This window comes from Hemibagrus wyckioides, linkage group LG22, assembly GCF_019097595.1.
Source record: "Hemibagrus wyckioides isolate EC202008001 linkage group LG22, SWU_Hwy_1.0, whole genome shotgun sequence".
Taxonomy (NCBI): Eukaryota; Metazoa; Chordata; class Actinopteri; order Siluriformes; family Bagridae; genus Hemibagrus; species Hemibagrus wyckioides.
This window is the reverse complement of record NC_080731.1, coordinates 22,166,366-22,191,365: the sequence shown is the minus strand read 5'-3', so window position 1 is coordinate 22,191,365 and position 25,000 is coordinate 22,166,366. Positions and strand designations below refer to the sequence as shown.

Below are 25,000 nucleotides of genomic sequence, written 5' to 3'. Positions count from 1 at the left end.
CACACACACACACACACAGCTCTTACACACACAAAACACACACACAGCTCTTACACACACACACACACACACAGCTCTTACACACACACACACACACACACAGCTCTTACACACACACACACACACAGCTCTTACACACACACACAGCTCTTACACACACACACACACACACACACACACACACACACAGCTCTTACACACACAACACACACACACAGCTCTTACACACACACACACAGCTCTTACACACACACACAGCTCTTACACACACACAGCTCTTACACACACACAAAACACACACAGCTCTTACACACACACACAAAACACACACAGCTCTTACACACACAAAACACACACAGCTCTCACACACACACAAAACACACACAGCTCTCTCACACACACACAAAACACACACAGCTCTTACACACACAAAACACACACAGCTCTTACACACACACACAAAACACACACAGCTCTTACACACACAAAACACACACAGCTCTTACACACACACAAAACACACACAGCTCTTACACACACACACAAAACACACACAGCTCTTACACACACACACACAGCTCTTACACACACACACACAAAACAGACAGCTCTCACACACACAAAACACACACAGCTCTCACACACACACAAAACACACACAGCTCTCACACACACACAAAACACACACAGCTCTCACACACACACAAAACACACACAGCTCTTACACACACAAAACACACACAGCTCTTACACACACAACACACACACAGCTCTTACACACACAACACACACACAGCTCTTACACACACAACACACACACAGCTCTTACACACACAACACACACACAGCTCTTACACACACAACACACACACAGCTCTTACACACACAACACACACACAGCTCTTACACACACAACACACACACAGCTCTTACACACACAACACACACACAGCTCTTACACACACAACACACACAGCTCTCACACACACACCACACACAGCTCTCACACACACACAAAACACACACAGCTCTTACACACACACACAAAACACACACAGCTCTTACACACACACAAAACACACACAGCTCTTACACACACACACAAAACAGACAGCTCTCACACACACAAAACACACACAGCTCTCACACACACACAAAACACACACAGCTCTTACACACACACACACACAGCTCTTACACACACAACACACACACAGCTCTTACACACACACACACAGCTCTTACACACACAAAACACACACAGCTCTTACACACACACACAAAACACACACAGCTCTTACACACACAGCTCTTACACACACAGCTCTTACACACACACACAAAACACACACAGCTCTTACACACACAGCTCTTACACACACACACAAAACACACACAGCTCTTACACACACAACACACACACAGCTCTTACACACACAAAACACACACAGCTCTTACACACACAACACACACACAGCTCTTACACACACAAAACACACACAGCTCTTACACACACAAAACACACACAGCTCTTACACACACAAAACACACACAGCTCTTACACACACACACAAAACACACACAGCTCTTACACACACACACAAAACACACACAGCTCTTACACACACAAAACACACACAGCTCTTACACACACAACACACACACAGCTCTTACACACACAACACACACAGCTCTTACACACACAACACACACAGCTCTTACACACACAACACACACAGCTCTTACACACACAACACACACACAGCTCTTACACACACAACACACACACAGCTCTTACACACACAACACACACACAGCTCTCACACACACACAAAACAGACAGCTCTCACACACACAACACACACACAGCTCTTACACACACAAAACACACACAGCTCTTACACACACAAAACACACAGCTCTTACACACACAACACACACACAGCTCTTACACACACAACACACACACAGCTCTTACACACACAACACACACACAGCTCTTACACACACAACACACACACAGCTCTTACACACACACAACTATCTCTCTCACACAGAAGAGTAGCTGATGATCTCACTGAGGGGCGGAGTCAGGGGCGGAGTTCTGGCTCTTTCTCTGTTTGCGTGTGTTGAACTCGAGCAGCTCGGGTATCTGGGGCTGACAGAATGACTCTTTGAGCCAGTGTGTGTAGGATTTGAGGGCACTGGGTTCCACATGCTCCAGAACCTTCCAGAAGGACGGGATGACCGGAGCACCGCGGTGTGTGAGACGACTGAACGCCTGCAGGACCAACAGCTGTCTCTCCACATCTGTGTAGCTGCGCAGGAACACACTCACATACTCATCCATCTCTGGGGAGAACTTAAAGCGCTCAGGGAGCTGAGAGAGAGAGGGAGAGAGAGAGAGAGAGATGGAGAGAGAGAGAGGGAGAGAGAGAGAAGGGGGAGAGAGGGGGAGAGAGAGAGAGAGAGAGAGAGAGAGAGAGAGAGAGAGAGATGAAGAGAGAGAAGGGGGGACAGAGGGAGGGAGGGAGAGGGAGAGAGAGAGAGAGAGAGAGAGAGAGAGAGAGAGGGAGAGTGAGAAGGAGAAGGGGGGGTGGAGAGAGGGAGAGAGAAAGGGGGAGAGAGGGAGAGAGAGAGGGAGGGAGAGAGAGAGAGAGAGAGAAGGGGGGAGAGAGAGAGAGAGAGAGAGAGAGAGAGAGAGAGAGAGAGAGAGAGAGAGAGAGAAGGGGGAGAGAGAGAAGGGGGAGAGAGGGAGAGAGAGAGAGAGAGAGGAGAGAGAGAGAGAGAGATGAAGAGAGAGAAGGGGGACAGAGGGAGGGAGGGAGAGGGAGAGAGAGAGAGAGAGAGAGAGAGGAGAGTGAGAAGGAGAGGGGGGGGGGGGGAGAGGGAGAGAGAAAGGGGGAGAGAGGGAGAGAGAGAGGGAGGGAGAGAGAGAGAGAGAGAGAGAGAGAGAGAGAGAGAGGGGGGGAGAGAGAGAGAGAGAGAGAGAGAGAGAGAAGGGGGAGAGAGGGAGAGGGAGAGAGGGAGAAGGGAGAGAGAGAGAAGGGGGAGAGAGAGAGATAGGAACAGGGTAATATATTACTGTGTGTTTGTGTTACACCACATACACACACCCTCTCACACACACACACTTGTGTATTATTGAGAGCAGAACTGACCTGTGCAGTCATGACGTGTTCACCGTAACGTCTCATCACCTCTCCACTCAGAACATACTGCAGCTGAGACACAGACAACAACGGCAAGGACACGCCCATCAACCTGAACGCCAGGTAACTGAGAGAGAGAGAGAGAGAGAGAGAGAGAGAGTGAGAGAGGGAGGGAGTGAGAGAGAGAGAGACAGGAGAGGGTTACACCTGAACTTAAACACGGTTTGGCCAAGTCTGGGTGTGGGTGTGTTTTCCTGTATAGTGTGTGTGACTGTGTGTGTGTATATGTGTGTGTGACTGTGTGTGACTGTGTGTGTGTGTGTGTGTGTGTGTAAACTCACTGGCTAGGCCCGGTTGGCTCCGACATCAGTCCCTCTATCACTACTTTGTCCCAGAAGAAAGTGAAGCTGTCCTCACGCAGAGACACATGCAGCAGATCAGACGCTACAGCAGGCAGCACACTCTCCTTCTTCACCGAGCGTGCTGCTGACTTCACCACCTCTACTAACCTACACACACACACACACACACACACACACACACAGTTACAAGACAACAGGACATTGTGTGTGTGTGTGTTGGTGATGAAGGCAGTTCCCAGTCACTTGTCCAGGAAGGAGTGGCTGATAGTGTGTGTGTGTGTGTGTGTACCAGGACAGAGTGTGTGTGTTGATGATGGAGGCGGTCCCCAGCAGCTTGTCCAGATGGGTGGGGCTAAGTGTAGATGAGAACCTGCACATGACCAGCAGGAGGAGTTCTAATTGCTCCGGACTACTGAGAGCTGAACTCAGATCCTCCTGCAGAGCACTGAACAACACCTGCTCAAACATCTGCTCTGACACCTGAACACACACACACACACACACACACATACAAGTTAAGGACTAAACACACATACCTTACTGCACAGATACTTTATAATTCAGTAAAAGGTGAGAACCTCGTTGAGGATGTCTGCCATGGTCTTCCTGGGTAAGTCTCTCAGATATTCTCTGTACTGAGAGAGAGACTGCAGCAGTTTCACACACTCCAACAGTACATCTGCTTCCTACACACACACACAAAATCAGACACTTTAATAATCTGAATCTCAATTCAGAAAACATTCACACACAACTTCAAAAGAAAAAAGGGGGGCTGGTGTGTGTGTACCTTGTGCAGGCGTGTGGACTGAGACAGAGCGAGGACTCCAAAGAAATTCCCGAAGGCCACATGTTTGATCTGCTTCTATAACGAGAGAGAGACACTGAGAGGATGAGATCAGACTCTAAAGGGTCAGACTGTGAGGGTGAGACTGTGGGGGTCAGACTGTAAGAGAGTCAGAGTGTGAGGGTTAGACACTGGGGGTCAGACTGTAAAGGGTCGGACTGCAACGTGTCGGACAGTAAAGGGACTGTAAAGGGTCGGACTGTAAAGGGATGGACAATAAAGGGACTGTAAAGGGTCGGATAGTAAACAGTTGGACAGTAAAGGGTCGGACTGTTGATGCAAGTGCCAATTTATTCTGTCAACAATTTGTATATTATAACTGTTTGCTTAGAGTGTTGATTTGCAAGTAATGATTTAATGATCCCCTCCCTGAACCGCCACCTTATTGTGGTGGAGGGGTTTGAGTACCCGAATGAGCCTAGGAGCCATGTTGTCGGGGACCAAGTGCTCCTGGTAGGGTCTCCCTAGATGACAGGTCAGACTAAGAGCGGTTCAAATCCCCTCATGAAAAACAAAAAACAAGGACCGCTACGTCACCCGGATTGGCGTTACCGGGGCCCCACCCTGAAGCCAGGCCTGGGGCTGGGGCACGCAGGCGAGTGCCTGGTAGCCAAGTCTTCACCTATGGGACTTGGCCGGGCACAGCCCAAGAGAGCGACGTAGGCCCACCACCCGCAGGAAGGAGCATAAGGGGCTGGTGCTATGTGATTTGGGTAGCAGTCATGGGCGGGGACCTCGATGACCTAAACCCTGTTTAAAGAAACTGGCCCTTGGGACATGGAATGTCACCTCACTGGGGGGAAGGTGCCCCGACCAGGGACTCCATAGTTGTACTGGGGGACTTCAACGCTCATGTGGACAATGACAGTGTTACCTGGAGGGGCGTGACTGGGAGGAACGCCCTGCCCCCAACACCCCCCCCCCCCGATCTGAACTCGAGTGATGTTCTGTTATTGGATTTTTGTGCTAGCCACAGTTTGTCCATAACGAATACCATGTTCAAGCATAAGGGTGCCCATCAGTAGACATGTACAGGTACCAAGACACCCTAGGTCGGAGATCGATGGACAACCTTGTGGTTCTGTCATCTGACCTTCGGCCATGTCTTGGACACTGGGCTGAAGAGTGGGGCTGAGCTGTCAACTGATCACTACCTGGTGGTGAGGGACATTGAGTCTGAGTGGACCATGTTCTCCTCCTCCATTGTTGATGCAGCTATCCGGAGCTGTGGCCGTAAGGTCTCTAGTGCCTGTCGTGGCAGCAATTCCCAAACCCAGTGGTGGACACTGGAAATAAGGGATGCTCTCAAGCTGAAGAAGGAGTCCTATCAAGCCTGGTTGCCCCGTGGGACCCCGGAGGCAACTGATGAGTACCGGCAGGCCAAGCGAGCTGCAGCCCAGGTGGTTGTGGAAGCAAAAACTCGAGTCTGGGAGGAGTTTGGTGAGGCCATGGAGAAGGACTATAGGTCGGCCTCTGGGAAATTCTGGCAGACTGTTTACAGTGCGAGTGGAGGAGTTGCTGACCTTGACTGGGGATATTGTTGGATGGTCGAAGGAATATTTCGAGGATCTCCTCAATTCCACTAACACGCCTTCAATAGAGGAAGCAGAGGCTGAGGATGCAGAAGTACATTCATCCATTGCCCAAGCTGAAGTCACTGAGGTAGTCCAGCAGCTCCTCGGTGGCAAGGCACTGGGGGTGGATGAGATTCGCCCTGAGTACCTCAAGGATGTTGTGGGGCTGTCTTGGCTGACACGTCTCTGCAACATAGCATGGCAGTCAGGGACAGTGCCTCTGGACTGGGTGACTAGGGTGGTCGTCCCTCTTTTTAAGAAGGGGGATCGGAGGGTGTGTTCCAACTATAGGGGGATCACACTCCTAGGCCTCCCAGGGAAAGTCTACTCCAGGGTACTGGAGAGGAGTCTCCCAACCTTTAGTCAAACCTCGGATTCAGGAGGAACAATGCGGTTTTCGTCCTAGTCGTGGAACACTGGACCAGCTCTATACCCTCCGCAGGGTGCTTAAGGGTTCATGGAAGTTTGCCAAACCAGTCCACATGCGTTTTGTGGACTTGGAGAAGGCATTCAACCGCGTCCCTTGTGGCATTCTGTGGGAGATGCTCTGGGAGTATGGGGTACGTGGCCCTCTGTTAAGGGCTGTTCGGTCTCTGTATGACCGGAGCAGGAGCTTGGTTCGCATTGCCAGCTGTAAGTCAGACCTGTTCCCAGTGCACGTTGGATTCCTTTGTCACCGGTTCTGTTCATTATTTTTATGGACAAAATTTTTAGGCGCAGACAGGGGATGGACGGAGTCCGGTTTGGGGACCACAGGATTTAATTTCTGCTTTTTGCAGATGATGTTGTCCTGTTGGCTCCTTTAAGCCAGGACTTACAGCATGCACTGGGGTGGTTTGCAGCCGAGTGCGAAGCAGTTGGGATGAGGATCAGCACCTCCAAATCCGTGGCCATGGTTCTCGAACAGAAAAAGGTGGTTTGTCCTCTCCAGTTTGGAGGGGTGTTCCTCCCTCAAGTGGAGGAGTTTAAGAATCTCAGGGTTTTGTTTATGAGTGAGGGAAGGATGGAGTGTGAGATTGACAGATGGATTGGTGCAGCGGCAGCAGCAATGCAGTCCATGTACTGGTCTGTTGTGGTGAAGAAGGACCTGAGCCGAAAGGTGAAGCTCTCGATTTACCAGTCAATCTACGTTCCTACTCTCATTTATGGTCATGACCGAAAGGACAAGATCCTAGATACAGGCGGCTGAAATGAGTTTCCTTCGTAAGGTGGCGGGGCATTCCCTTAGAGAAGGTAAGGGTAAGGAGCTCTGTCACCCAGGAGGAGCTTGGAGTAGAGCCGCTGCTCCTCCACATCAAAAGGGGCCAGTTGAGGTGGCTCGGGTGGTGTTCCAGGCATGCCCCACCGGAAAGAGACCCCGGGGAAGACCGAGGACACGCTGGAGGGACTATGTCTCTCGGCTGACCTGGGAGTGCCTCGGAATTCCCCCGGAAGAGTTGGAGGAAGTGGCTAGAGAGAGGGAAGTCCGGGCATCCCTGATTAGACTGCTGCCCCCGCGACCCGGCTACAGATAAGCGGGAGACAATGACATGACATGATTTAAAGTATAATTACTGTAACTTTCTTTGAGAGGCAATCTTGATATTTCCTATGTACATGTTTCAGTATTATGTTTTATGTTTCTGATGTGTAACTTTGGTTCTGTTTCTTTAACAGCCACTCACGTGTGTGGAATGGCAGGGAGGAAAATAAGAGAGAAACAGTTTTCTTACTGTCTTGCTGTCTTTTATGGAAAATTTGTGTTTAAACGTTGGAGGAAACACGAGTTAAAGGAATTACAAGTGAAATATAGGATATAAGAACCAACTGGATTTGTAATTTGTGTTTTGATTAAACTCATTTTTTACGGAGTTTTCATGATGAGTAAGAACTCATTTTTTCCTGCCACTTTGAGTTGATATAGGACTTTGCATCTACAGTGGGGGTCAGAATGTGAGGGGTCGGACTGAAGGGGGTCAGAGTGTGGGGGGTCAGAGTGTGGGGGGGTCAGAGTGTGTTTCAGTAACCAGTTCTATAATGACATTTGATCATCACACTTAAAACAATTCTAATTCATTACACTGTGTGTGTGTGTGTTTCTCACCTTGCTGGCTGTCTGCAGGTTGTGTTTCTCTCTGATCTGATCCAATACACTTCTGAGTGATATCTCCTCAAACACACTCAGCACCTGTACACACACAGTACAGGAAACACACTGACACCAGAACCTACAGGAGATGATGAACGTAAAGCTCTAGACTCTACAGGAACTTTCAGTAGATCATCTATCACATCTCTATCCTGTTTACATGAGGCTGGACACTACACACTGTACTGTACTGGACACTACACACTGTACTGTACTGTACTGGACACTACACACTGTACTGTACTGGACAGGGGAAGCAGAGATTTTGATGAATTAACGTCATTGTCTGTGTGCTGTCTCCTTCTGAGCTTTGTTTATAAAGATATTTTGTGCAATAGCAGACTTATGTAAACTAGTGAGTGTTAGCATTTCTTACTGGACGTTTTACATGGGTGTACACACGTGTAGTTACTCCCACATTACAGTAATGAACAGAGGTGTTGAAATGTGATACAAAGCTCACTGCTACTGCATACAAAACTCCGACACGCTGGCGGTTTTGGACGAGACCCGGTCAGACTTCTACATTCTACAAAAAAATATTCGCATGTCAAGGGCATGGCTCTCCCGCGACGCGCCATTATTGTTAAACTACCGCAACCAGTAATGACGTTTTGTCTAGGCTTCTGATTGGTTAGTCACGCTCTTGACAGCACTTAACAGGGCGTTTTCGTTTTTTATGTGGACAAAGATATTATTAACACTGTAGCGTCTCCAGGTCGGATCACTTGCTCATGGAGTCAGTTGCATCCTTCTTAAAACTAAATTAACCATTACACAGCTCACAACTGACCTATTTCGCTTATAGTTATTTCATTTTGACCCAACCGACATGCTGTAACTCATGGGAGCCAGGCTCCGGGATGTCTGATGGCTCTGGATAACCAATAACCCCCCAACGAGACTGGAGACAAAGGAGGAATCCTGCCTCCATGAATGTTGGAGTTCTGCAGACCATCAAGTACCTCACACCCCTGGTACTCCCCATCAACCTGCATGCAAATCACCCTGCACCTAGCAGTTTTACGGCCGTTAAAAGTCAACAAGAATTCCCTAATCTAAACCGAATCAATGCCTTGACCGGGGGATGACTGAAGACACACACACACACCCAAAGCGTCTGGAAACGCTCATCCTGACCCCCACATGCACACACGTAAGGAGAGTTCCTGTATTCAAGTTTCAATAAAACTATAGTAAAACCCTACCTGACCCATGCCTAACACACCTGTATATGTATTCCCCTTTTGCCTTTATATTTTTATGGTTGTGTTTTCATGAACCAGAACAATGTTTTATAATATAAGATTGTATGTGTAATTGCCTATACCCAGTTTCTTCTCCTCTCATACTGTTCCTTTCATGTCTACTATCAAAATAGTTTACTTTTATAAGCAATGGTGTATGCCACGTGGTCATCCTAGTACATATGAGCCTACGGTACTTTAATTGAAACTTTATCCATTCCCGACTTCACCATAAAGTATGCAAATGAGTGCCCGAGCGGAGACAACAAACTTTTTCCCTCCAAAAGTTTCAGGTGTTGGATTGGTCACTCTGAAAAACTGGGCACGACCAAGGGATCAATAAAAACCCTAAGCACCCAATCTATCGCTGCTTTTTGGCTTTTTGCTCTGCTCAGCTCGGCTTGGCCCCACGGGGGCCAACCCGCTCTCCGGTCTCCGGTCGGGGGGGCCCCCGTGCGCCTTTTCTTCCCGGCACGACCTCTCCTATCGTGGCCCGACTCCAATCTTTCTCCGGGACAAGACTTTCACTTTCTTCTGAGACTTTGCCAGCAGCTTCAATCAAAGAACTTTTGTTTGCACCACCGAAACCTTTTTCGTTTCTAGCAGAATCTCATGCTTACTTCGAGGACTTCGAATCTCCGAACCTCCTTGATCCACTACATCAGGACGCTTATCAACGAACCAATGCAAGTAAAAGTTGCTAATTATTTTAGATCCGTAATTTTAAGCTGAAGCCCTGTTATTAAGGTGAATCCTAATTACCTTGTCGATTCTCACACGTGTAACCAAAACTCAATTTGAAACTTGCCATATTTGATCTCTTCTCTATTTCCTTATCTCTCTCTCTCGTTCTGATTTCCTCCGTATTCCCTTCCTTACTCTCAATCTCTCTTTGCCTACTTATCCCCTCTCTATAATCCTTATCCTGTCTTTTATGTATGTGTGTCGTAGTTAGTATGTGTTGTGTGTTTCTGTTTTATTAAATGCATTTTATTCATGAGTGATTGTCTCTGTGCTTTGCTCACAATTTCGGGGTCCCTGAACATTGACCTTGCTACATGCTAAATTACAGCTAGTACTTTATAAAGTAGTTATTCTTTCTTGGTCAGGAAGATAACTTTTCCTGGAATTAATAGCACAATTATACTGTTTGTTCGCTGGACGAACAAATCAAATAATCGTGTTATTGATTCCCTGACAGTTAGTTCTAAAACCCCTATTTGAATATTTATAATTAATTATAACCAGTTATAATTACAATTAAATATTTAAATTTTGAGCTAATTTCGTTACGTAGGTCGTGTGGACTGAATTAAAAAAAGGAGAAAAATCTCAGTTTTTAAAAATACCCAGCTACGTGTGGACATGGCCTAGGTTAAGTGATAGAATACTCAAGTAAGAATAATTCCTGTTCAAAATGTTAGCATTGTTGGTTTGTATTGTAATGTTACTTTTTATTTTGTTGGAGATTTGTTGTTTTGAGTGACATGCCCCTTTAATCAGTGTGATCAATAATTTCATCAAAATTCATCAGAGGTAAACCTAAGTGAATCCACTGTTGCCACATCACTCGGGACTGAAGCTGAAAGCGATCAAAATATTGACAGTGATGTGATGAGAGAAGATCATACTGGTGTAGATGGAAATAGTGAGAATGTGGAGGTCAGTCCAGAAAATATCGATGAGACATCGTTATTAATGAGACTCAGGAAGAGCTGATCCTAAATTGTTTTTTGTTGTTGTTTATTTTCCATCATGGTATTATTGTCCTAACAGCTGAAATAGACACGGTCTTTCCTCATTTAAAAATGCATACAAGGCATTATTGTTAGCGTATTTTGTCAGTGTGTGAGAACCAATCAGGTTTGTTCTCATCCGTCGGGCTAGCGCACTGGAGTTTCCATTAAAAACAGCTTCATTTGTGTTTTGAAAATAAAAGTCTTTGAAAGTGAGAGTGACTAATTAATACATTTAATTACTACATTTTCACTTTTTAACCCTTCAACTATACTGAGCAAAAATATTGAGTTAAATAAATCACAAAAACTGCAGCAACAATTTGACAATACACAGTATCTACACGTGTTAACATTTTGAAATGCATTCGTTATGTAAAAAGAACAGAGCTCTGTGACTAGGTGAAATGATTTCAGTTTCCCTTCCATTCATTTACAGTCTGGCAGTAGAACATTAATGTGTTATGTGACTGTTGACATTGTTTTTTCTTTGGAATGTTTTAGGTGGAAAAAAAAAAAACAGGAAGCTGCATTCATAAATGGAAGATGAGTTTTGAGGGGTAAATAATCCCTAATTGAGGGGCTTGCTGCTGTGTTTTTGACTTACTACAATTTCAGTGTGGAGTACCAAGCTGAGGCCGCATGCACGTTGGAATTCATTCAGAGGTTAGATGCTTAGATACATATATTCACCTCCTCTTTGGCCTTCCTATATACCATCTCTTTGGCCTTCCTATATACCATCTCTTTGGCCTTCCTATATTCCTCCTGTTTGGCCTTCCTAGGCGGTTCATTGGTATAAATCCTGAAAAAGGCACAGAGGGTGGACAAGTCCTGTCAAAGAGGACCGGGAAGGTCGTCCACAAAAAGAAATCAGTCAACACTCGGGTTGCCAGTCTACTCAAGAAACTAACGGACTTCATACCCACTCATTCACTGACATACCACACACACACACCCCTTGCACATACTCTTCACACGCAACATAAACATGCTTTTAGTGTGTTAGTTGCACAATTTTTTCAGGTGCTCATTGTTGAATACCTAAATTTGGATTTCATTTTTCCTTCATTCAGTAATTCTTATTTACTAATAATTCAGTAATTTTTGTTCACTAAGTAGTTCTCTGCACCACTCATTTAGTTTTTTCTAATGTTATATGTTGTTGTTGTGTTTTGTTTATTCAGTTAAACAGTTTATTCTGAAGCTTATGTTTATTTAGTCATCCCACTTGCTTTGCCACAGTCACTACTTTGGAGAATATTTTGTGATTGAAGTGGCTTTTGTTTTTCAGGTTTTTTTTTTAAAGGTGTAATAAAGCATGAATTGAAGCTATACACTGTATTGTGTTAAATTTTTAATGTTTCAAGGGAAAAATTTGTACACTGTGTCAAAACGTTTTTTATAGCAAGACCTCTAAGGGGTAATTCATAAAATAAAAAAAATCTAGAAAAACTTCTAGAAAGTTTTTAAAGTTTGTCGCTACAAACTTTGATGTTGGTTTGATGAAGCAAGTAGTCGTAACACCTGATGCTTTTTGGAGGAGAGTAGATAGACAGGTCGCCAATACATTTGGTGGACAGCAGACAGACAGGGTGCCAATCCGTCTGGAGGCGAGTGGTTATGTCACCTGGACACACGTCACACAGTCCCTCACATTATGTTGAGCGTTTTGATATGTGACATGTATGTTGCGGTAATTTTGTGACCCACTTATTTTAGGGGTTGGCGTGCAGGTGACATCACGTGACATAACCAGAATACACGTCACCAAGTTTCCCTCATTGTGCTGAGCATTTTGATATGTCACGTGTATGTTGCAGTAATTTTGCAAGTTTGATTATTTTGGCGCAAGTGCCAATCCGTCTGGAGGCTAGTGGATATATCACCCGGACACACGTCACACAGTTCCTCACATCATGCTGAGTGTTTTGATATGTCACATGTATATTACAGTAACTTTGTGATTTTACTTAATATTGAATAGTTAGATACGAGTCTATGGGAATTTTTGGAATATTCGATCTTCCTCTATGGGAAAACCGAACGTCCGATCAGTTGTAAGATTTAGGAATTCATCTGACCCAAGATTCTGAAGGAGCTGGCCGAGTTTGGTGTCGATAGCTCAAAATCCTGCCGAAAGAAAAAAGGTCCAAAGAAAAAAGGTCATTTTGAGCTTCCGTACCGGAAATACTGGATTCTGATCGCTTAGAAAAGTAACAGCACCCAACCTCAGACCAGGATTTACAACCATGCTGAGTCTGGTGCATGTAGCTCGAATGCTCAAGGATGAGTTAGAGTCAGAAATTAATTGTCTAAGAATAATAATCCTGGCTTTTTAAATACAGTACTGTACTGTTATACACCTGGAAAAAAACAGGTGTATAACAGTACAGTGTCAGCTGGAAAAAACATGATTTGACCACTGCATTGACCTACTCATCAAATAACAGGGCGGAATCGGAGACGCATGTACATTTATATAAAGAGAAAAGGTTCTATTGTTTAGATAAAATTTGTACCAGCTCACTGCAGGACCTTTAATACACACACAGTACTGAAGAAATAAGAACATCATAATACTACACACTGGACTGGACACAACACACTGGACTGGACACTACACACTGGACTGGACACTACACACTGGACTGGACACTACACACTGGACTGGACACTACACAATGGACTGGACACTACACACTGGACTGGACACACCTGTCTACATTGTGAACCAGTCAGAGAGGGAGTGTGTGTGTGTGTGTGTGTAGGACCTGAAGAGGCCGTGTGTGTGGGCTTCAAAAGCAGTGTGCTTTAGCTCTTCATTTGAATCTATTCCATCTGGTAAGGTAGGATTCTGACTTTTGTGTACGATTTGTTTAACTTGTTTGGTTCTAGAGTTATTTGAACTGTGTTATATTGTATAGCTCGTTGATCCTTTAGTGTTGGTCTATGCTTAGTTGTCTCAGGTGATTAATCAAGAGTAGTTTCAGTCTCCCTTAAGGTGTGAATTGTTTGCAGGGCTTACTAATTTATATTGAAGGCTCTCCTCTACAGACACTCGCTGCATCTAGCCCAGTCAAGACCTGTTAATAGTAAGTGTCTACTAACATACGTTCTTGTCCTGTTACATTTTAACTTGCACTTAACCTCACTTTAACCAAACCACAGACATGTGCCTCAAACCCATTTCTGTTCTTACCTCTTACAGACACAGGCACTATTACGCACAAAGCAAAGGTCATGTTTCCAGCAATCTCATCTACCCTCCCCTGTTGTCTCGGTCTCAAACAGCGGTGGTAGGTGGGCTCTGAAACTGCCAGTCTGCTGTAAGGAAGGCTGATTTCATCTCAGCTTCAGCCTCCCACTATTCCTTTGATTTTCTGGCACTAACCGAGACCTGGATATCCCCACAGAACACTGCTACACCGACTGCTCTATCCTCTGCCTATGCTTTCTCTCACTCACCATGAGAATCAGGCAGGGGTGGTGGTACAGGTCTGCTGTTGTCCTGGAGATGGTGTTTCACACCTCTCCCCTTGTCTCATCTCACCATCTCTTCTTTTGAATTCCATGCAGTTTCAGTTACATCTCCAATCAACCTCTCCATCATTGTCATCTACCATCCTCCTGGTCCCATTGGAGACTTCATGGAAGAAATGGACACACTCCTCAGTGTCTTCCCTTCTGACAGCACCTCTCTGACGGTCCTTGGAGATTTCAACCTCCCATCCAACAAGCTTCAGTCTTCTGGCCTCCTGACTCTTCTGAATTCGTTCTCCTTGTCATTTAACAGCTGCCCTCCAACACACAAGGGAGGAAACGTCCTGGACTTCACTGGTCTTCACCTGCCCTTCCCCAGCTACAGACATGACTGCTACCCCACTTCATATCTCAGATCATCACTTGGTATCCTTCACTATCATTCTCCCTGTCCTACCCAAATGTAACTCCCAGCATCCCTCTCTCATCCGCCGGAACCTTCACTCTCTCTCTCCTTTCTCTGTAGCTTCCTACACTCTTTCATCTCTTCCTGACTATGACTCCTTTTCCTCCTTACCCCTAGACTCAGCTACAGACACTATCATCTCCTCTATTTCATCAACCATGGACCTTCTCTGCCCTTTATCCACTAAATACAGGAAGACTTCTTGTCCTGCTCCTTGGCTGTCAGATGTGCTTCGCAACAATTGGAGAGAACGACGAACAGCAGAGAGGAAGTGGAAGAAATCTCAACTGGATGCAGATCTCACCACTTATCGAATGCTTCTATCCAGATTCTCTTTGGACGTGACTCCTGCCAAGACTTTCTTCTACAAGGAAAAGCTTGAGGCTTCTGCACAAGATCCCCGAAAGCTCCACAACATCATCTCTGCACTACTCAACCCTCCGACTCCACCTGCTCCATCCTCCCTGGCTGCTGAAGATTTTGCCACTTTTTACGCAGAGAAGATTGTGAACATCTGCCAGACCTTCACGTCCGCCCCTACTTCATCTACATTACACAGCCAGGACTCAGCTACTCCTTCACTGAAGCATCTCTCAACCACAGCAGCAGAAGAGGTTTTGCAAATCATCCACTCCTCCAATCCCACCACCTGCCCACTGGATCCAATCCCTTCCACTATGCTCCAGACCATCTCACCTGACCTCCTGCCCTTCATCACCACAGTCATCAATGGATCCATTACATCAGGACAGGTACCAACTGCCTTTAAGCAAGCAAGGGTTATCCCTATACTGAAGAAACCTGCTTTGGATCCCTCTGACATCAATAATTATAGACCAGTATCACTTCTCCCCTTTCTTTCAAAAACTCTCGAACGAATTGTTTATAATCAGCTGTCTGACTGATGGACAGCTTTTGGCAGTCACTGAGAAACTACATGCTGCTAGATCAGCCAAGCTTCATTGGTCCTCATCCTCCTTCACCTTTCTGCAGCATTTACCCACAGTTAACCACAAGACTCTCTTGTCCACCCTCAGGAGTCTTAGAATTTGAGGAACAGCATGGGAATGGTTTGCTTCCTACCTGGATGGTTGCTCATATCAGGTAACATGGAAGGGATTGACATCTGCTCCACACAGACTCTCTACTGGTGTCCCACAAGGCTCAGTACTTGGTCCTCTCCTTTTCTCTTTCTACACTCACTCTCTTGGCAAAGTGATATCCTCACACAGCTTTTCATACCACTGCTATGCTGATGATACCCAACTTATCTTCTCCTTCCCTCCCTCAGATACCACAGCTTCTACCCGGATCTCAGAGTGTCTGGCAGACATTTCATCCTGGATGACAGCTCATCAGCTGAAACGTAATCCCAGCAAAACTGAACTGCTGGTCATCCCAGGTGATTCATCCAGACAAGGATCTTGCATTGTCTCTGGACAACTCAATGATCTCCCCTTCAGCCACTGCTCGCAACCTTGGGGTAACCATGGACAAATAACTGTCCTTTTCCTCCCATGTTGCCAATGTGACATGCTCATGTCGGTTTCTTCTGTACAACATCAGAAGAATTTGACCATTTCTATCCACACAGGCTACTCAAGTGCTTGTTCAGTCTCGAGTCTTGGTTATTTCGAGACTGGACTACTGCAACTCTTTACTGGCAGGTCTTCCTCTGAATGTAATTCATCTACTGCAAATGATCCAAAATGCAGCTGCACAGCTTGTCTTCAACCTGCCTAAGTTCTCCCACACCACCCCACTGCTGCTCCTCCACTGGCTTCCGGTAGCTGCATCAGATTCAAAACACTGATGCTTGCCTACAAAGCCAAGAATGGACCAGCACCATCTTACCTCAAAGATCTTATTACTCCTCGCACTGCACCACACTCTGTCCGATCCACTAGCACTGCCCGACTGGTCCCACCATCTCTCAGGGTAAAAGGTAGGTATTCATCAAGACTCTTCTCTGTTCTGCACCGAGGTAGTGGAATGAACTTCCCCTAGATGTCCGTACAGCAGAGTCACTGACTGTCTTCAAATGACGTCTTAAGACCTTCCTCTTCCTGAAGCACTTAAACTAGCTCTTTTCTTTCGCTGTTTATGTATTGTTATATGGTTTATAAAAAAACAAACAAACAAAAAATCCCAATTTTAGTCGAATGGTATCCTAATTCTGTAATCTACTGAACCAGTGTTAATGTTTTCAATGACAGAGACTTAAAGCACTTGTATGTCGCTCTGGATAAGAGCGTCTGCCAAATGCCAGAAATGCAAATGTAATGTAAATTTGTGTGTGTGTGTGTTACCTGTAAAGACAGAGTGTGTGTGTGTGTGTGTGTGTGTGTGTGTAATACCTGTGCTAGTGCTAAGCTGTAGCCAGAGCGAGCCTCTTCTCGAGCATGACACAGTCCATCCACCAGCCTCTTCAGGGTGTATTTCAGTTCATCAGACTACAAAACACACACACACACACACACACACACACAGTGAGGACTAATGAGCTGAGGGGTAAATGAGTGTTTCCTGTTCTGCACAGGGGGTTTCTGGGTGGGGGGGTGTCACTGGTTAATATCATCACCTCCACCACTCTGTACTCCTCCTACCTCAGCTGATTGGATGGCTTGTCAATCAAACAATCCCGCCCCTTCCGTCAGTACGGTGAGGTCATAACTCACATAGAGAATAGACTGCTTCTGTGTAGGGATGCACAATATTTATCGGACAGATAAATTATGGGCCGATTTGGGTGAAAATGAGGTCATTTTTATTGCTCTGATAAATAAATTAAATCCGATAATCAGATCCAATAAAGTACACTTGCTGCTAAATCAATCAGTCTGATTTATCCAAGATTCATCTGCTTTCTGAGTGCACCTGACTGCAGCTTTAACCTGCGGTGACTCTCGGCCTGTGTCGTGGTCATTAGGTCATCATCTGTGAACATGTCCTCACCGGTCTGGAGGTTTTTCTCGGTGACAGCGGAGGACAATGCCATGGCTATTTGCAGCACATGTTCAGCAGGGACTCTGAGAGGAGGAAAAAAGGCGTCAAGTTTTAACACAACAAACCTTATCTCTCACTCTCAGGGTCGTCATCGCGGCAAAGCTGTATTAAAAGAATATGAAGCAGCCGCGGCAGATACTAGCGCTAGGCCTAAAACACGGAGCATGTGACTTAAGGTCTATAAACCTTCCTCATCCTCATCACTAAAAAGGTTGAATAGATGCATTTCTTTGTGTGAAATACTTGAATATAAATTTGTTGTTAATGAGTTGTTAACTGCAGATAAACCATAGTTCTGTCAGAGTTCTGTTAAACCCTGTCTGTTCTTATTGTAGTGCCTTACACAAAAAATAAAAACATCTGTAGAGTCAGGACTGATGTTTCCTTTTACAGTTAGAGCCACTAAAATATCAGGTTCATCAGTGCAGCTTAGATTCTCTTTTCTCCTGGGAGCACAAACTGCAGATTATATGAAAATTCTGATATAAAAATATGAACTTATTGGGTATCGGCCCTGAGAAGGATTTAATTATCGGTATAAATTTTTCATGTCGTTCATCCCTACTTCTGTGTTTTACACTCGCTGCTCACAAGAACTTCCATGGATCACAGTGAACCATGTGGAACTGTATGGTCAGCATCGGTCACTCCTTCCAGTAAAAAGGAGAAGGGCTTCAGACTGTATGTTTGGAGTTATATCCACCACTTTGAAGGGACGTATTCTCAAGCTAACAAGCTAATGTTAGCTAGTTTGTTTTGTGACAGCGTGTACTCTCACAGTCTGTGTTCTTCTGTTTTTATAGTTTCACTCATGTTATGTTAATATGACCTGGATGACCCTTTACAGCTGTAAAGGTCAGATTGTTTTCAGATTCTGAAGAGGATGAGGTGAAGGAGAGATCAGCGTGAGAGAGACTCGTTTCAGATCTATGAGGAAGACAGAGAAGCCACAGAGTCTGAGAGACAAAACTAGAGAAATAAAGGATGGATTTATCTTCTGTTCATCTTTTAAAATAATGTTTACAGAAACACTATTTAAGTTATTTATATTTACATGTTTACAGAAACACTATTTTAAAGCAATTTATTTATTTCCATCCCAGTAAAGCACGCGCTGCTGTCTCTCTCTCTCTCTCTCTCTCTCTCTGTGAAAGATTTAACACAGAGAAAAAAAACGGAAAGAAAAAAATAACATAAAAAGGTTAAGAAGGTTAAGAAAATGAAATGATGATGATGATGATGATGATGAAGAGTAAGTCCACAGAGTCGAACGAAACACTGGAAATAAACCTCAGACTTGTGCTAAGCTAACGGACGCAGTACGCATGCGCAGTGTGCACGTGCTGGGTGATCAGAGTAACGTTAGACAGTGTAAATAAACACTGGTGTAATGAAGGAGAAGTGAACTGAGACACAGCGTGTTTATAAACTCATCTCATATTATTATTATTATTATCATTATTATTAATGTGATATTATTTGTTCCTGTAGTGGTTCGGTACCTGCTCGCGCTTCTTCACGTGCTCGATGAGACTCTCCACGGCTCTCAGGCGGGTCTCGCGCTCCGGTTTAGCGATGTCCCAGAAATAATCCAGGAACTCCCGGTTCTGTTTCAGCACTCCTCTACTGTCCGTCACCTTGGGCCGAACCGGTTCCGTCTCTGTGTCCGTCTTCACCTCCCCCATGACTGCTGTCTGCATACCGACACCCACCAGCACCACGGCGGAAATGAGCACGCGCACACACGCGGAGAGACACGGAGCACTTCCAGGGTGCACTTCCGGAAATGCGGCGGGTTTCAAAATAAAAGCTCCAAAATAAATATTCAGAAAATTAAAATAAACAATAAAATAATACTAAAAGCAAATTCAAAGAGAATTTAGAATTGGGGGGGGGGATGGGGGGGTTCAGCCCATGTATGTTGACAGAAGTTTAGAGAGTCTCTCAGCACTCTTCGCTTTGCAATGTTGGAAAAAAAAAAATCTAAAATCATGTTTAAAATGTCGTAAACAAGCAGAAACTTTAAGAAATCTACACTTGTGTATATAAAACTTTGCTATGATCAGTGTATTATTGCACAGAAATTCATCCTTCTTTGTTTTGCATAAAGACACTAAATTTAACAATCTTTTTATTTAACAGGTCTTTCTTTTAACCACTCATACAATCTAACCATGGGGTCAGAGGGGTCCAGGGACTTCTGTACCGGTCCCAAGCCCGGATAACCAGAGACGGTTGGGTCAGGAAGGGCATCCGGAGTAAAACACTGACAAATTTGTTCATGCGAATCGTGTGATAGAAAAATATCCTTGAGAATCAAGGGGAAGGTGTACAGTACAGTGGTGAGACCGGCCATGCTGTATGGTTTAGAGGCAGTGGTGAGACCGGCCATGCTGTATGGTTTAGAGGCAGTGGTGAGACCGGCCATGCTGTATGGTTTAGAGGCAATGGTGAGACCGGCCATGCTGTATGGTTTAGAGGCAGTGGTGAGACCGGCCATGCTGTATGGTTTAGAGGCAGTGGTGAGACCGGCCATGCTGTATGGTTTAGAGACAGTGTCACTGAGACAGAGACAGGCGTCAGAGCTGGAGGTAGCAGAGCTGAAGATGTTGAGGTTCTCTTTGGGAGTGAGACGGTTGGACAGGATTAGGAACGAGTACATCAGAGGGATGGCTCATGTTGGACGTTTGGGGGACAAAGTTAGGGAGGACAGATTAAGATGGTTTGGACATGTCCAGAGGAGGGAGAGTGAGTATATTGGTAGAAGAATGTTGGACATGGAGCTGCCAGGCAGGAGGAAAAGAGGAAGGACAAAGAGGAGGTATATGGATGTAATAAATGAGGAGATGAAGCTAGTGGGTGTAAGTGTTGAGGACGCAGAAGATAGGGATAGATGGAGAGAGATGATTCACTGTGGAGACCACTGAAGGGAAAAGACCAAAGAAGAAGAAGGTACAATCTGCCCCAAAAGGATTTAACAACAGTACAACTGTAAAAAAGATGTTCCTGGAGATTCATTATCTTTCAAGCAGAAAGGAGACACGTTTCTGTCCAAAGGAAATCTCATTCTGAGAAATTCCTGACATGGGTAAATGTCACTGATTGTTCTGAAGCGCACTTCTTTCATTTTAGCTAGCGAGGGAAATGACAGCTATCTAGTACTTTAACAGTGTCAGGTTTGGAAAACTGCTCAGATCAAACCTTTCTTTTAACCGGAAGAGGAAAAGAATTCTTCCGCAATTCATTGTTCTCAAAACGTTCTTATTACATTAAACATCCGCAAACTTTTAACTGTCAATAAACTAATCACCTGATGTAGGTATTAGAGAAGAATATAGTAATATACCTTTCATTACATTCCTCAGGGCTACAGGAATAGCTTCAGGAACTAAACAGCATGGCACAGGTTTTATGCCGGATGCCCTTCCTGACACAACCCTCCCATTTTATCCGGGCTCGGGACCGACACTGCATCCAGTGGCTGGGGTTCGAACCCGGGCCTTCCACATGGTAGGTGAGAAACCTACCACTGAGCCACCAGTGCCCTGGTACCCTGACTGAATATGCTGTCTAAATTAATCTTGATATCCCTTGGAAGTAACATGAAGGTGGCAGAGAGAAATAAACTGGACAGACTAATCAGGAGGGCAGGCTCTGTACTGGGCATGGAGCTGGACCCAGTTCATGTTGTTGAGAGAAGAATGCTGTCAAAACTCCATTCAATCCTGGACCCTTCTCATCCACTACACAGTGTGCTGGTTAATCAGAGGAGCACATTCAGCCAGAGACTGACCACTGCTGAGTGTTGTAGCACCAGGTCCTGGAGAAACGTTGTTTCATTTCACTATGTACTGCACCAGCTGTATGTGGTTGAAATGACAATAAAAGCTTCTTGAATCTTGAATCTTGAATCTTGAATCTGTATTGACCTCTTTAGGAGATCTTCCATCCCTGTGGTGATTACACTCTACAGTTCCTCCCTTTAAGTGTTGGACATTTTCATGGGCAATAATAATGGGTGCTTTAGTAATTATAGACCTTTCATCCATATTACAATTTCACCTTTATCTATCATGAACATTACATCTACCATTATCACCCGTTAAAATGATCACCAATTTACAATCCCTGTGTGCAATATTACAGCTCTACATTATTATTTGTACAGTATTTGTATTTATTTATTCTATTTTTCACAGTTTATATAACAGAGTATATATTTCTTGCTTTCTCTTTTCCACTTTAATTAGAGCAGCTGTAACATGGCAAAGGAATTCCCCCTGGGATTAATAAAGTTCTTTGAATCTTTTTTTGATTCTTTTCATTATAATTTTTGTTAATAATCTCCCAAAAATAGAAATATTCCTTAGTTACCAGCTATTCAATATTTATTTATGTATTTTTTTTATTATAATTGGAGTATCATTATATCTTCCCTGTCCCTGAGATTTGTTCTAATTTTTTCTAGATTTTATCCCATTAAGTACGTGATTTCATGTTGGACTGGAATATTATCAGTTAAATTGTGTGTGTTATCATGAACGGTTTGATTTAAATATAACCCTGAGGCTTCTGAAAAAGAAGGATTTAGGCATTAGGTGTGTGATGAGAGTCAGAAATAAGGTGGTGTGATCAGCAGGGATCCACCCAAAACACTGAATGGTTTTATTCTATCATTATTCTCATTATAGAGCGCTGATCATTCCACAGCAGGTAAGAGGAGAAGTGGGCTGACTGGATCTCCCTGATGTTCTCCACTTTTCATATCAGATCTCCTCCTGGTGCCTGACTGAAGTAAAACAGCACGCTTCATGTGTTTATACAACACTGAAATTACATTATTCATTATTTTTTCACCAAAACCAAAACATTTTAAAGACTATGAAATAAAAGTTTATCAAAAGCTTTAAAGAAATCAAGAAATAACATTAAACCATCATCCTTTATAAAATGTGAATAATCGAGTTATAATTTATCTCTTATTCCTTTACATTTCTGGTTTTTTTGTTATGTTTTACCCTTAAATTCTAATATTTAGTCATTTTTGTGATATTTCTATTTTCTTTTATTACCTATGCTTGTGGTCTATCTATCTATCTATCTATCTATCTATCTATCTATCTATCTATCTGTTTGTATATCTATCTATCTATCTATCTATCTATCTATCTATCTATCTATCTATCTATCTATCTGTTTGTATTTCTATCTATCTATCTATCTATCTATCTATCTATCTATCTATCTATCTATCTATCTATCTATCTATCTGTTTGTATTTCTATCTATCTATCTATCTATCTATCTATCTATCTGTTTGTATATCTATCTATCTATCTATCTATCTATCTATCTATCTATCTATCTATCTATCTATCTATCTATCTGTTTGTATTTCTATCTATCTATCTATCTATCTATCTATCTATCTATCTATCTATCTATCTGTTTGTATATCTATCTATCTATCTATCTATCTATCTATCTATCTGTTTGTATATCTATCTATCTATCTATCTATCTATCTATCTATCTATCTATCTGTTTGTATATCTATCTATCTATCTATCTATCTATCTATCTATCTATCTATCTATCTATCTGTTTGTATATCTATCTATCTATCTATCTATCTATCTATCTATCTATCTATCTATCTATCTATCTATCTGTTTGTCTATCTATCTATCTATCTATCTATCTATCTATCTATCTATCTATCTATCTATCTATCTATCTATCTATCTATCTATCTATCTATCTATCTATCTATCTATCTATCTATCTATCTGTAATTTTCCCACTGTAGAGTCTCCTAGCTGAAGCATGAGGAAATATCTTCTAGTTAAATCTCACATTAGGTAACAGAACTGGTCTGAAATTGTCCATCAGAGTGTCATCTTCTTTATCCAGGATCTTGATGTGAGGAGACCTCAGTGTCTGGTCAGTGAGCAGATGTAGCTTCACCGCTGAACCTCATACACAGTAAAGTCACCACACCATTACTGACCGCTAGCTCACCTGTGTTTATTTACCTTCACACCTCCTTTAGTGTTTAATATCCATCACACACTTTACTCAGAACCCCTTTATTCTAATCTCTCTTTAATTTTATTTATCACCTAAACTCTGAGGGGTTCGACTCAGTTACTCCTGGGTTTATGATTCTTCCATGAGCTCTGATTAGCTTTTTTAGCTTCAGTGACTCCCAACAGGAGCTCAGAAGTTCAACGTAAAAAGAAAAACGAACGTTCTGAAGTGTACTCTTCTCTGTTTTTTACCTCACATCATCACTAAACATAAACACACTCAGTCAGTTAGCATTAAACCCAGTTACTCTGCTTTACTGGAACCAGTGCTACATATAACATCAGGAAGAAATGAAGAATCTGTCCTGGAGTTTTCTGAGTTTTTGGTTTTCTCCTGTGTTTTAACTTCTGGTCTTCAAACTAAGCAGCTAGCCAGTGTGAAGAACTAGCGAGTGTGAAGAACTAGCGAGTGTGAAGAACTAGCGAGTGTGAAGAACTAGCGAGTGTGAAGAACTAGCCAGTGTGAAGAACTAGCGAGTGTGAAGAACTAGCCAGTGTGAAGAACTAGCGAGTGTGAAGAACTAGCGAGTGTGAAGAACTAGCGAGTGTGAAGAACTAGCCAGTGTGAAGAACTAGCGAGTGTGAAGAACTAGCCAGTGTGAAGAACTAGCCAGTGTGAAGAACTAGCGAGTGTGAAGAACTAGCCAGTGTGAAGAACTAGCGAGTGTGAAGAACTAGCGAGTGTGAAGAACTAGCGAGTGTGAAGAACTAGTGAGTGTGAAGAACTAGCGAGTGTGAAGAACTAGCGAGTGTGAAGAACTAGCGAGTGTGAAGAACTAGCCAGTGTGAAGAACTAGCCAGTGTGAAGAACTAGCGAGTGTGAAGAACTAGCGAGTGTGAAGAACTAGCGAGTGTGAAGAACTAGCCAGTGTGAAGAACTAGCGAGTGTGAAGAACTAGCAAGTGTGAAG

At 43.9% G+C, this 25,000-nt stretch overlaps 1 protein-coding gene across 2 annotated transcripts in view; it reads right to left on the bottom strand.

The window, feature by feature from the left end:
• The window catches only part of mybbp1a (MYB binding protein (P160) 1a), a 46,397-nt gene extending 26,647 nt beyond the window's left edge, over positions 1 to 19,750 (bottom strand). For both annotated transcript variants that reach the window (XM_058374705.1, XM_058374706.1), the window contains exons 1-9: positions 19,504 to 19,750; positions 17,353 to 17,448; positions 8,019 to 8,102; positions 4,305 to 4,379; positions 4,093 to 4,200; positions 3,804 to 3,994; positions 3,494 to 3,661; positions 3,162 to 3,279; positions 2,079 to 2,380 (exon numbers count right to left, since the gene is read on the bottom strand). In XM_058374705.1, coding sequence (XP_058230688.1) covers positions 2,079 to 2,380; positions 3,162 to 3,279; positions 3,494 to 3,661; positions 3,804 to 3,994; positions 4,093 to 4,200; positions 4,305 to 4,379; positions 8,019 to 8,102; positions 17,353 to 17,448; positions 19,504 to 19,701 — 1,340 coding nt within the window. In that variant the 5' untranslated portion in view covers positions 19,702 to 19,750. The remainder of the gene's footprint in view (positions 1 to 2,078; positions 2,381 to 3,161; positions 3,280 to 3,493; positions 3,662 to 3,803; positions 3,995 to 4,092; positions 4,201 to 4,304; positions 4,380 to 8,018; positions 8,103 to 17,352; positions 17,449 to 19,503) is intronic.
• Between the last annotated feature and the right edge of the window lie 5,250 nt (positions 19,751 to 25,000).